This window comes from Calidris pugnax, unplaced genomic scaffold (genome assembly GCF_001431845.1).
Source record: "Calidris pugnax isolate Ruff unplaced genomic scaffold, ASM143184v1 scaffold4, whole genome shotgun sequence".
In the NCBI taxonomy this organism is placed as follows: domain Eukaryota; kingdom Metazoa; phylum Chordata; class Aves; order Charadriiformes; family Scolopacidae; genus Calidris; species Calidris pugnax.
In genome coordinates this window covers 3096212-3109069 of record NW_015090781.1, presented here as the reverse complement: position 1 = coordinate 3109069, position 12858 = coordinate 3096212, and the positions used below count along the sequence as shown (strand labels likewise).

General features: G+C 62.7%; 3 protein-coding genes across 8 annotated transcripts in view; 2 read left to right on the top strand and 1 right to left on the bottom strand.

The window, feature by feature from the left end:
- SEMA4G (sema domain, immunoglobulin domain (Ig), transmembrane domain (TM) and short cytoplasmic domain, (semaphorin) 4G) overlaps positions 1-4656 on the top strand; it is a 41144-nt gene extending 36488 nt beyond the window's left edge. For 3 of the 6 annotated variants that reach the window (XM_014960080.1, XM_014960088.1, XM_014960071.1), the window contains 7 exons: positions 30-252; positions 354-469; positions 1003-1154; positions 1365-1426; positions 1548-2836; positions 3019-3138; positions 3717-4656. In XM_014960080.1, coding sequence (XP_014815566.1) covers positions 30-252; positions 354-469; positions 1003-1154; positions 1365-1426; positions 1548-2413 — 1419 coding nt within the window. In that variant the 3' untranslated portion in view covers positions 2414-2836; positions 3019-3138; positions 3717-4656. The remainder of the gene's footprint in view (positions 1-29; positions 253-353; positions 470-1002; positions 1155-1364; positions 1427-1547; positions 2837-3018; positions 3139-3716) is intronic. The other 3 variants (XM_014960108.1, XM_014960102.1, XM_014960094.1) reach the window with 3 other exon arrangements.
- Positions 4657-4707: 51 nt separating this feature from the next.
- On the bottom strand, positions 4708-6152 carry MRPL43 (mitochondrial ribosomal protein L43). Its single transcript, XM_014960118.1, has 3 exons — positions 5998-6152; positions 5723-5829; positions 4708-4937 (listed from the first exon to the last, which is right to left on the bottom strand). Exons 1-3 carry the CDS (start codon positions 6126-6128, stop codon positions 4723-4725), a joined length of 453 nt encoding a protein of 150 aa, XP_014815604.1. The 5' UTR covers positions 6129-6152; the 3' UTR covers positions 4708-4722.
- Positions 6153-6254: 102 nt separating this feature from the next.
- Positions 6255-12017, top strand: LOC106897205 (chromosome unknown open reading frame, human C10orf2). Its single transcript, XM_014957698.1, has 5 exons — positions 6255-7640; positions 8663-8903; positions 9517-9624; positions 10613-10754; positions 11672-12017. The coding sequence occupies exons 1-5, from the start codon at positions 6383-6385 to the stop codon at positions 11927-11929; spliced, it is 2007 nt and encodes a 668-aa protein (XP_014813184.1). The 5' UTR covers positions 6255-6382; the 3' UTR covers positions 11930-12017.
- Positions 12018-12858: the final 841 nt, after the last annotated feature.

The following is a 12858-nucleotide window of genomic DNA, read 5'->3' as shown; positions in this document are numbered from 1 at the left end:
CCTGACCCCCATCTCCCCCCCCCGGGCAGTGCATCACGGACCGCTCCCGCAGGAAGGGCTACAACTCCTCGCAGGACCTGCCCAACAGCGTCCTGGACTTCGTCAAGCTGCACCCCTTGATGTTCGAGGAGGTGAAGCCGGCCGGCGGGGAGCCGCTGCTGGTGAAGAAGAACGTGGCCTACAGCCAGCTGGCCGTGGACAGGGTGCGGGCCCTCGATGGCCGCTCCTACGATGTGCTCTTCATGGGGACAGGTGAGGGCGGGATGAGTTTGCCAGGTCTCTGCCGGGCAAAGCGGAGTTGGGATGGGGGAGGGACACCCCACACTTCCTCCTGACCCCGCTGTGCTCTCCAGGGGATGGCTGGATCCATAAGGCCGTGGTGGTGGGCTCCAGCATCCACATTGTGGAGGAGGTGCAGGTGTTCAAGGACCCGCAGCCCGTGGAGAGCCTGGTCATCTCCCACGCCCAGGTGAGGGGTGGGAGAAATGCTGGGGAAGAACTGGGGACAGGGGGGAGGGCGACAAAGCTGGTGAGGGGTCTGGAGAATAAGTCTTACGAGGAGAGGCTGAGGGAGCTGGGGTTATTCAGCCTGGAGAAGAGGAGGCTGAGGGGAGACCTTATTGCTCTCTACAACTCCCTGAAAGTGTGTAGAGAGATGGGGGTCGGTCTCTGCTCCCAAGTCACAGGCGACAGGACAAGAGGAAATGGCCTCAAGTTGCGCCAGGGGAGGTTCAGGCTGGATATTAGGAACAATTTTTTCACTGAAAGGGTTCTCAGCCATTGGAATGGGCTGCCCAGGGAGGTGGTTGAGGCCCCATCCCTGGAGGTGTTCAAAAGACGGGTTGATGTAGTGCTGGGAGGTATGGTTTAGTGATGATGCTCCCTTCCCCCTGCACCCCCACTGTGGGAGAGCTGTGCTGTGGGGCTGGGGGGGAGATCTCTGGGCACCATGGGGCAGTGCCAGGGCAGTGCTGAGCCAGATCTTCCCCCCTGCCCCCCCAGAGGAGCCTGTACGTGGGGGCTGCCAGCGGGATCCTGCAGGTGCCCCTGGCCTCCTGCGCCCGATACGCCTCCTGCTACGACTGCATCCTTGCCCGGGACCCCTACTGTGCCTGGGATGGCAGCGTGTGCCGTGCCACTGCCACTGCTGACAGGTAGGGACATGGTGGGGGGATCCCCACAAGCCTTCCACCTCCCCCTTGCTGCGCTGCTGCACGTCACCCCATGGCACAGTTGCCCCACTGCCACCCCCCCGATGGGTCTGGCATCCAGCAGCGGGTCTCCCGGTGGCCACGACCCCTTAAAGGGTGGGCTCAGATGGGGGGGGGTGTGTGGTTGAATCCCCCCCTCCTCGTGTCTCGCAGCACAAGGCTGGTGCAGGACATTCAGAGCGGCAACGAGGGATGCCGGAGCACCTTCGGGCGCAGTGAGTCTTGTGCCACCCCCTGGGACAGCGGGGATGGGGGCGGGATGCCGGAGTCTGGCATCCCTTTAGGGTGTCCGGGAGGGGTGCGAGGCACTGTATGTGTCCCGTGTCCCCCCCCCAGCAGGCTCCCTGCCCTGGAAGAACCGGACGGTGCTGCAAGGAGATGACGTGCTGCTGCCCTGCGACCAGCGCTCCAACCTGGCACGGGCCGTGTGGCTGCTGAACGGCAGCGAGGCGCTGGCGGCGGGGCAGGAGGGGCTGCGCGTCGGGGTGGACGGGCTGCTGGTGACGGACACGCTGCCCCGGCACAGCGGGGAGTATCGCTGCTACGGGGAGGAGAGGGGCCTCCGGACGCTGTTGGCTACCTACAGCCTCACCGTGCTGGCCGAGATGCCCCGCAGCCCCACGGTTGCCACCTTGCCCCCCGCCGCCAGCTACGCGGCCGGTGACGTGAACGTGGCCTACATCTCCGCCATCGTGGCCCTGGTGGTGCTGTGCTCCTTGCTCAGCGCCGGCCTCCTCTACATGTCCTGCCTGGAGAAACGCAAGGGCAAGTACGTCCTGGGGGAACCACGGCCGTCCAGTGTGGAGCTGCAGACCGTCTCGGCCAACTGCCTGCGCAAAGGCCACCACCGGGAGGAAGACGAGGAGGAGGAGGAAGAAGGGTCTGCCTACCCCGACGGTTGCCTGCGGATCATCCCCGGCGAGGCGCCCACGGCGGCCACCTCCCCGGTGAAGGAGTTGCCGGTGGCCGTGCCCCCGTTGCCGCCGCCCCCGCCGCTGCCAGCCGAGCTCACCAACGGGGTGGGGGCTCTGCCCAACGTCCTCCGCAAGATGAATGGCAACAGCTACATGCTGCTGCAGCAGCAGGACGAGCCCCTCGCCTCCCCCCTCTACAGCACCTCCTTCACCGAGGAGCTCAACAAGATGCTGGAGAAGCGGAAACACACGCAGCTCGTGGAGAAGCTCGACGAGAGCTCCGTGTAGGGGGCCGGGAGGGGGGGGGTCCTGCAGGGGGGATCCTCCTCCCTCCCCCCCCAGCCCCTTCTCCCACCCCCCTGCCAGCAGTGTTACACAAGACTCAGGCGAAACTACCTCCTGGATGGCAGAGCCGGGCCGGGCCCGGCTGTTCCTTTCAGCTTTTCACTGACTTTTTGAGACTCACTGTACAGAAAAAAAAAGAAAAAGAATCTATTTAAATTTGGGAGCTCTATTTATGTATAAAAACCCACCGACGGCGGCCACGAGCTGGAGGCAGGAGCCTGGCTAAAGGTGGACACCTGGGGGGGGAGGAAAAGTTTCCGTCTGTCTGTCCATTCAGGCATGATTGATGCTGCTGTGGACGCGTGGACTCCCACCTGCCCCACTGGGCATCCCTCAGCAACACGGGAGGTGGACGGCTGCTGAGAGGTGGGTGAGGAGTGGGGAAGGGGGGTGGGAAGGAGCTGGGGGCCACCTCGAGGTGCCTGTGCCTCTCACAGGGTATGGGGGTCCCTTCCCAACAGGGTGCTGGAGAAGGGCTGGGGCCTTGGTGGCCACCAGCCCCTGCCTGCTCTCCCATGTCTGCCCCCTCCTCACCCCCTACCCCGCAGGGTTCCCCCTCTGGGAGAGGACGGTTCAGCGAGGGACGGAGCTGGGGTGAGGAACCCGATGTCCCCGAGCGCCCCGGAGCAGCGATGGGACGGTGCGTGCCCACCGTGAGGAGGCCACAGGTGAAACGCAGGGCTGGGGGCTCTGGGGAGGTGGCACCCTGGCCTGTGTCAGAAACAGCGTGGCAAGTAGGGCCCGAGAGGTGATTGTCCCCCTGTACTGGGCACTGGTGAGGCCTCACCTTGAGTACTGTGTCCAGTTTTGGGCCCCCTACCATAAAAAAGACATTGAGGTGCTGGAGCGGGTCCAGAGAAGGGCGACAAAGATGGTGAGGGGTCTGGAGAAGAAGTCTTATGAGGAGAGGCTGAGGGAACTGGGGTTATTCAGCCTGGAGAAGAGGAGGCTGAGGGGAGACCTTCTTGCTCTCTCCAACTCCCTGAAAGGAGGGTGTAGAGAGATGGGGGTCGGTCTCTTTTCTCAAGTCACAGGCGACAGGACAAGAGGAAATGGCCTCAAGTTGCGCCAGGGGAGGTTCAGGCTGGATATTAGGAACAATTTTTTCACTGAAAGGGTTCTCAGCCATTGGAATGGGCTGCCCAGGGAGGTGGTTGAGGCCCCATCCCTGGAGGTGTTCAAAAGACAGGTTGATGTAGTGCTGGGAGGTATGGGTTAGTGATGATGCTCCTTGTTTGTTGTGCAGGTGTCTATTTTTGTCAAAGTTAGGTTGATGGTTGGACAAGATGATCTTTAAGGTCCCTTCCAACCTAGAAGATTCTGTGATTCTGTGACCCCCCTGATCCTGATGGACCACTCCCTCCCAGGGCGCTGCAGGGGAAGAGCGAGACGCAGCAGCCGCCAGCGGGCAGCAAGAGGCACCAGCAGGCACCGCCGTGCCCTCCAGCCTGGCAAGAGACCAGCGCAGCACCCACGTCTTCCTGGCATCTGCGATGCCCCCCGCGGCCCTGGACATCACGTGTGTCTGCCCTCCTGCATGTGGTGCCGTTGGAGAAGCGGAGTTCAGGGCACAGCGTGTGGAACAACGTGTGGGAGGGGGAAAATGTCCTCACGCAGCGAGGAGGAGGAGGAGCAGCCCCGGAGCAGAGCCTGCCTCCCCTCTGGGGCCTCTGGCTCTTCACGGCACTTTCCAGGGGCAGTTACTGTCCCCAGATTCCCCCAACTACCTCTGCTCCTACCGCTTCCTGGGACAAGCTGAGGGACTGAGGTGACAAAAGCATCTCACACCCCAAGGACAGGGTGGCGACACGAGAAGCAGGGGAGGTAGAGACTTGCTGGGGTACACGTCCTCCCCTGCGCTCCCTGCCAGCACAACTTCCAGGATCAGGATATTGCCTGGAGCTCAGCCACGCCGGGGGGGACAGGAGAGGGGTGGCAGCCCCTGGGGTCCCTAAGAGGTTGGAGGCCTTCCTGCCTTAGAAGAGCAAGGATCAGTGGGAAAAGGCAAGAGCTGGATGCCTGGCTTCTCCCATCCTGCCCCCACCCTTGGTTTTGCTGCAAGGAGGGGCAGGCCAACCCCAGGCATCCCCCCCCCTCCCCTCAAGGAGGGACATCACCCTCCGTGCCCAGCACCCCTCGTGCACAGCCCCCCGTGCCCCCTGGCAATAAACATGGCTCTGTCTGGATGTGGTGTGTCGGTGTCTCTCTGCAGGCAGGAGGAGAGAAGGACACAAAGGTGTGGGGTGGAGGCTTTATTGGGGCTGGAGGCGTGGGCCCTGGACAGTGAGGGCGGAGGGTTTGTTGGTGAGGGGGTGCCACTGGCCCTGGATGCTGGGGTTGTCCGTGTGGAAGGGCTTACGGATGCGAATGATGTCCAGGCCGGACTGGCCGGCCAGTTTGGTGGCCAACTGCTTGATCTCCTCGCTCGTCTTGCTGGCGATGAGCTCCTCCCGCACCGTCCCGTTCACTGTGGAGAGCAGGAGGGGGTCAGGCCAGGCTGGACCCCTTCCCACAGCTTCCCCCGGGGGAGCCAGGATGAGAAGCTGGACATGAGCAGGCAGTGTGCAGCTGCAGCCCAGAAGGCCAGTCCCATCCTGGGCTGCATCAATAGAAGTGTTGCCAGCAGGTCCAGAGAGGGGATTCTGCCACTTTACTCTGCTCTGGTGAGACCTCACCTGGAGTATTGTGTGCAGGTCTGGAGCCCTCAATATAAGAAGGACATGGACCTGACGGAGAGGGTCCAGAGGAGGGCCACAAGGATGATCAGGGGGATGGAGCACCTCTGCTACAAGGACAGGCTGAGGGAGCTGGGGTTGTTCAGCCTGGAGAAGAGGAGACTCCGGGGAGACCTAATAGCGGCCTTCCAGTACCTGAAGGGGCTACAGGAAGGCTGGGGAGAACCTGTTTAGAAAGGCCTGTAGTGACAGGACAAGGGGCAATGGCTTTAAGCTGGAGGGGAACAGATTTAGACTGGAGATGAGGAGAGGGTTCTTCACTGTGAGGGTGGTGGAGCACTGGGACAGGTTGCCCAGGGAGGTGGTTGAGGCCCCATGCCTGGAGAGATTCAAGGTGAGGCTCGACGAGGCCCTGGGCAACCTGGTCTGGTTGGGGGTGTCCCTGCTGACTGCGGGGGGGTGGGACTAGATGACCTTTGGAGGTCCCTTCCGGCCAGGACAACTCTATGATTCTATGAGCCGCAGCTCTTCCCCTCCTCCCCCTCCGTCCCGTCCCCCCCCGGGCACACACACTCACAGTACTCCGCCAGCAGCACCGGGGCCAGCCCTGCGCGGGGGCTGACATAGAGGACGACTTCAGGGTGCCGCCGGGCAAAGTCCAGCGCCGCCTCCTCCACGAACTGCCTGCGGGGGGGATGGAAGGGCGCCCGTCAGCCCCGGAGGGGTCAGAGGGCAGAGGTCACGGTAGCTCCCGCCCCATGGGGGGAATGGCCAGGCCTCTCCCCGCCCCCCTCCCTCCCCCTCCTATCCCGGAGGGCCGGGGGGCAGCGGGCGCGGCGCCTCCGAGAGTACCTGGCGCCGCGGGAGTCGGCGGCGGTGGGGCTGAAGAGGAGCTGGAGGCGCTGGAGCTGCCGTACGTAGCGGCCCACGCCGTTGTGGAGGACAGCGGCCAGGAACCGGCTGGGCGCCCCGCGGCCCGTCATGGCGCCGCCCTCAACCCGGAACCGGAAGAGGGAAAAGGAGCGCATCCGCTTCCGGTTCGAGCCCACCCCGCCCGGAAGTGACGCGCTGAGCGCGGCGGCGGGGTCAGGCAATGGCGGCGTCCGTGGGGCTCCACGTGAGGCGGGCGGCCTGAGCGGCACCGGGCTCGGGGAGGAGGGGGGGGAGGCCGCGGAGCCGCCGTCCATGCGGATCGGTAGCGGTGCGGGCGGGTGCCGGGGCGGCCCGGGCGGGCGGGATGGCGGTGGTGCCCCTGCGGCCCTGCAGGACGGCCGGCCGCCTCTCGCTGCTTCTCTGCGGGGGGACGAGGAGCAAAGGGGCCTCCCTGAGCCCCGGGGTGCCGGGCCGCCTCACCCAGCGGCGCTACAAGAAGGACGTGCTGCCTTCCCCCGAGGGGCCCGTGCCCTCCGTCTCCATCACCGAGATCCGGCAGTACCTGCGGGCCCAGGGCATCCCCTTCCACGACGGCTACAGCTGCCTCCACACCCCCAGCCTCTTCGCCGACGGCCGGGAGAACCAGCCGCCTCCTTCGGCCACCGGCGTCCCTTACACGCTTTTTATTGACAAGACCACCGGCAGCTTCCTCTGCACGGCCACCCTGGCTGAGGGCACCTGGCAGGACTTCCAGGCCAACGTGGAGCTGCGGCACCGCGGCGTCCCCCCTGCCAGCTCGGGGGAGCCGGAGGAGGACACGCGCCGGGCTCGGGAGGATGCCCGCTGCATCTGGGACCGCTCGCTGCCACTCTGGGAGCTGCTGGACGAGGATGAGACCAACGAGACTAAAGCCATGTTTGGTCTCTCCCTGGTGACAGACGCCACCCTGAAGCGCTTTGGGGTGCGTTACCTGAGGACTGCCAAATCCCTCGTCTTCCCCTGGTTCAGCCCCCGGGATGCCACCCTGAAGGGCCTGAAGCTGGTGAGGGTGGAGAAGAAGGGGGATGCGGTGGCCTACGTGGAAGAGACTTTACCCCGCTTCGATTCCTACCGCAATCTCTTTGGGCTGCCCCTCATCAGCCGCCGAGACGCGGAGCTGGTCTTAACTGGGTGGGAGCTGGATGCCCTGGCCCTGCACCAGGCTACAGGGGTGGCCAGCCTGGCCCTGCCCCGGGGGGCCACCTGCCTGCCCCCTGCCCTCCTGCCTTACCTGGAGCAGTTCAAGCGTATCACGCTGTGGTTGGGTGAGGACCTACGTTCCTGGGAAGCTGCCAAGCTCTTTGCCCGCAAGCTGAGCCTCAAGCGCTGCTCCCTGGTGCGCCCCGGGGACCTCCAGCCCCGGCCCTTGGAAGCTCTGAACCAAGGCCTGAACCTCACCAAGATCCTGCGTGCGGCCCTGCCCGCCAGCCACAAATCCATCGTCTCCTTCCGGCAGCTGCGCGAGGAGGTGTTCGGGGAGCTGGTCAACACCGAGCAAGTGGCTGGCATCAAGTGGGCACGTTTCCCCGAGCTCAACAAGCTCCTTAAAGGGCACCGCAGAGGGGAGCTCACCATCTTCACAGGTGATGGGCGCCCTGAAGGGGAGCGGAGGGCTCTTTGGTGGCTTCACTCTCCTGGGGGTGACACCTCATGAGTCTTCTTGGTCCCTTTGTGCTCATGGCTTCGGCTGAGCCTGTCGTGGGGGTGCATGAGAGCATTCCTGGGTGTGGTGGGGACAGGCACACACCGATGTGGTGACAGGCTCCCTGCCCAGGGCAGCACAGGGACTCATGGGGTGTCCTTTCCCCCTGCTCCCATCTGCTGCCTCCTGCCTGAGCCCTCCCTGTGCTCCACCACCAGCTGCCCAGCCCTTCCCCACGACCCACAGGGACCCCCTGGCTGCTGGAGGTGGCACACATGTGCCTGGACATGCAGCCTCCTGCTTATTTATGGTGGGAGTGCAGCAGATGGGCTCCTCTTAGTCCGTTCCCCGTTGCTTCCACCTCTAAACATGCATTTGCTCTTGTTGCACCTCATGAGGTTCACCTGGGCCCACCTCTCCAGCCTGTCCAGGTCCTTTTGGATGACATCCCGTCCCTCTGGTGTATCCACAACACCACACAGCTTGGTGTGGTCCGCAAACTTGCTGATGGTGCCTTTAATCTCCCTGTCTGTTTAACATTTTTATCAATGATATAGTACCTGAAGGGAGCCTACAGGAAGGCTGGGGAGAGCCTGTTTAGAAAGGCCTGCAGTGACAGGACGAGGGGCAATGGCTTTAAGCTGGAGGGGAACAGATTTAGACTGGAGATTAGGAGAGGGTTCTTCACTGTGAGGGTGGTGGAGCACTGGAACAGGTTGCCCAGGGAGGTGGTTGAGGCCCCTTCCCTGGAGATATTCAAGGTGAGGCTCGATGAGGCCCTGGTCAACCTGGTCTAGTTGGGGGTGTCCCTGCTGACTGTGGGGGGGTGGGACTAGATGACCTTTGGAGGTCCCTTCCAGCCTGGACAACTCTATGATTCTATAAACAACCTCTTGGTGCGTTCAGGACAGGTCAGATCTTTCCCCCAGCTAATTTCTCCTGTTGTTGTTGTTCTTGCACCAGGCCCGACGGGCAGTGGGAAGACAACCTTCATCAGTGAGTACGCCCTGGACCTGTGCATGCAGGGGGTGTGCACCCTCTGGGGCAGCTTTGAGATCAACAACGTCCGCCTTGCCAAGATCATGCTGACTCAGTTTGCTGCCCAGCGCCTGGAGGACCAGCTGGAGCTGTACGACGAGTGGGCTGACCGCTTCGAGGACCTCCCGCTCTACTTCATGACCTTCCATGGCCAGCAGAACATCAAGTATGGTCCCACACCTTCGTCCTGGTGGTGTTTACACCCCTCAGAGCATGTGCTGTGGGGCCCTGGGGGTCTGGGGCTTTTCTGTTGCAGTAGGTTGTGGATTTGGGGTTAGCAGGAGGATGTTGGGACTGGTCAAGTCCCTGGATTGGTCCACAAGGACTGTGTGGCTCAAACTGCCGCTGTGGGGACTGTCATAGTCTCCCTCTGGGGTGGGGGTGAAGGGAGAGGACCCTTCCCTGTGCTGGGTTGCTGCTCCAAAACCAGCCCCTGTCTCTGGCAGGATGTGTCCCCGCACACCCCGCTCAGCTGGCAGCCTTGTCGAGTGTTGAGGAGAAAGGACCAGAGGGTCACCATGGGCTGGGGGGGATCGCAGGGTGGTGGGGTTGGTGGGCAGCAACTAGGTCTTCCTGGTCGCTTGTGGCTATGGGGCTGTCCCCCATCCCACCAGAGAGGAGACGTGGGGATGGGATGAGCTCAGGGCCAGGTGGTCAGTGGCCAAATTGGCATTGGCACCAGCCTGGTGTCTCCCTACTCTGCCTGTCCCTGTGCCTGGCTTAGCATTCTTCTCGCCTCTGCTCATCCCTGTGGCTGATCCCAGTCTCCCTCTGCCCAGGACGGTGATTGACACCATGCAGCACGCTGTCTACATGTATGACATCACCCACGTGGTCGTCGACAACCTCCAGTTCATGATGGGACACGAGCACCTCTCTGTGGACAGGTAGCCCTTCTCTGGGCAGCTCCCCCCTTCCTCCACCATCCTCGTCCCTGGAACTGGCCCTGTCGGGTGTCACAGCAGGGGCTGGGGATGTACACTGAGTGTCCCGTCCTCCCTGCTTTTGGAGAAGGATCTGGGGGTCTTGGTGGACAGTAAATCATCCATGAGCCAGCAATGGGCCCTTGTAGCCAAGAGGCCAATAGAATCCTGGGCTGCGTCTCCCCTCTGCACTGGGGAGGCCACAACTGGAATCCTGCGTCCAGTGCTGGGCTCCCCAGTTCAAGAGGGACAGGGAACTGCTGGAGAGAGTCCAGCGTAGGGCAACAGAGAGGATGGAGGGGTTGGAGCATCTCCCTGATGAGGAAAGGCTGAGAGAGCTGGGGCTCCTGAGCCTGGAGAAGAGAAGGCTGAGGGGAGACCTTCTTCATGCTGACAAGTCTCTAAAGGGGGGGTTGAAGGAGGATGGAGCCGGACTCTTTCCAGTGGTTCCCAGGGACAGGACGAGGGGCAACGGGCACAAGCTGGACCATGGGAAGTTCCACTGCAATGGGAGGAAGAACTTGTTTGGGGTGAGGGTGGCAGAGCCCTGGCAGAGGCTGCCCAGGGAGGGTGTGGAGTCCCCTTCTCTGGAGATCTTCAAGCCCTGCCTGGATGCTCCTGAGTGATGTGCTCTGGGCAGCCCTGCTTTGGCCGGGGGGTTGGACTGGAGGGTCTCTAGAGGTCCCGTCCAACTCTGACAATTCCCTGATTCCGTGTGGATTCCCTGTTCTGTTGAAGGGCCATCACTGCCCTGGGGATGAAGAGGTGGGGAAGGGTGAGCTGGCTGCCTGCACCGCCTGTCCTGCCCCACTCCTTTGCCTGGGTGGGCTCAACTGCCCCACAGAGAGAGCCCAGCCCTCTGGCTGCTTCCTGCTGTGGGGCTGAACCTGGCAGCACCTTGCAGCCCCTCCGCAGTGCCCAGGTGCTGACCCTGTTCTCACTGCTGTGCCAGGCTCGCCGCCCAGGACTACATCGTCGGTGCCTTCCGCAAGTTTGCCACGGACAACACCTGCCACATCACGCTGGTCATCCATCCCCGCAAGGAGGACGATGAGAAGGAGCTGCAGACGGCCTCCATCTTCGGCTCTGCCAAGGTGAGCTGGGCAGGGGTGGCCCTTCCCGTGTCCCTTGGGCACAGCGTGTTCCCAGGAAAGGGGCTGGGATATGTTGGGCACCCCCCCCAGGGCCCATTCGCACCCCGAGTCACCACTGGGGACCTGAAAGGTGCTGTGAGGGGCACAATGTCCCCAGGACATCCTGCTGAAGATCTGCAGAGTGCCAGTTTGGCCATCCCCTGCAGATGGGGAGCAAACCCTTTACCAGCTCAAGCTCTGTTGGGGCTTTAGGTGCAGTTAATTAACGCTCATTGACTGTGAGTGCCATGTAGGATGAGAATTAGGATGAGATAATTAAAGATGGAGCCAGGGAGGGTGCAGGGATGTGCTCCCTGAGTGTTCCAGTCTCTGCTGTGATGCTGAAGGACCCCGCAGTGGTGGGCAGGAGGTGCTTGGGGAGTGGGCAGGGACCTCTAATGCTCCCTCGTGTCCCCAGGCGTGCTGTATCTTCACCTCAAGCCTGTCTGGGTGGCTGGGATGTCCCGGGGGAAGATGAGGGCTTGGGTGTTGGGGAGGTGCAGGTTGGGGACGTTGGCCTGGGATCATAGAATCATAGAATCATTCAGGTTGGAAGAGACCCTTGGGATCATCGAGTCCAACCATCTCCCCTACTCTACAAAGTCCTCCCCTACACCATGTCCCTCAGTACCCCATCTAAACATCCCTTAAACACAGCCAGGGATGGGGACTCCACCACCTCCCTGGGCAGCCTGTTCCAATGCCCGACCACTCTTTCTGTGAAAAATTCCTTCCTAATGTTCAGTCTAAACCTCCCCTGTTGGAGCTTGAATGGGATGCTCTGTAGCAGGTCTGGAAGGAGCTGGGCAGGTGGCCCGTGAGCACCTCGAAGCACCGTGTCCTCAGAGCCCTCCTAGAGATGGTTTTTCTTCCCCCAGGCCAGCCAGGAGGCCGACAACGTCCTCATCCTGCAGGACCGGAAGCTGATGACGGGCCCGGGGAAGCGCTACCTGCAGGTCTCCAAGAACCGCTTCGACGGGGACGTGGGCGTCTTCCCCCTGGAGTTCAGCAAGGCCTCCCTCACCTTCTCCTCCACCGGCAAAAGCAAGGTCAGGCTGAAGAAGATGAAGGAGGAGAAAGCGAATGTAGCCAAGAAAGCTCCAGAGGGAGGCTCGGGAGCCTCCAAGAAGCCGTGAAGCTGACTGGTGTCTTCCTCAGCCCGTCAGGAGGGATGAGGACTGGTGGTGGGGAGTGTGGGGCTGGGGTGTGCCACCCCCTTTTCACCCCCCCCACCCTGGGAGCAGCAGCCAACGCGCCGCTGTGGCCCTTTCTCCTGCATGAACAAGCCTCTTGGCCACCAGCGTGGTGTCTCTTGAGCTGTGGTGCCACCATGAGAGGAGGAGTGGGCTTATCCCGGAGAAGAGCCACCAGGGGAAGGGGGCTTGGCCAAACGGCTGGTTGGTCTCTCTGTACTGGTGCTGAGTGCTGGGAGCACTGGGGAGGGGAGTAGGGTCAGCGTGGGCTGGGGGAGCAACCTCTGGGACTTGGGGGTCTCCAGACCTGGGGCAGGTCATTGAATTTTGGCCAAAATGGAGCCAAAATCCTGGGCTGTCACTGGTGGGAGGGACTGTCTGGAGGGACACGGGGCAGGAACCTCCCCATCACGGGTGTGGGGGGGGTCTCTGGGCCTGATCCTGACTGGGTTGAGGGGGGGGGAAGGTGGTGGAGGGAAGCGTGGAAGGTTGTGGGTGGCCCTTTCCTGGGAGCCACGTTCTCCAGGTGGGACGTGGTGGGAGCTGCACCCCCGTGGTGCCACCCTGGCTCACTCGGCTAACTCCTTACCCAGCCACATTGCTCAGGGGCTCCCCCCGGCCCCCTTTCTCCCCGGGGGGGGGACACGGACATCACCAGCAGCAAAACCTCAGGGGGGGGTGGGTGGTGAGGAGCAGCACTGCCTTGCCCTGCTGGGCTGGCAGGGGGTGGCCATCCCCGTGCCCTCTGGGCTGCAGGGAGCAAATACTGTGACTTGGGCCAGTCCTCGCCATGGGCGGGGGGGGCACACACGAGCCCATGGCTGGATCTTGGTCTAATCCTTCGTGTTTTTTTTCTTCCCCCCCCTTCTTAG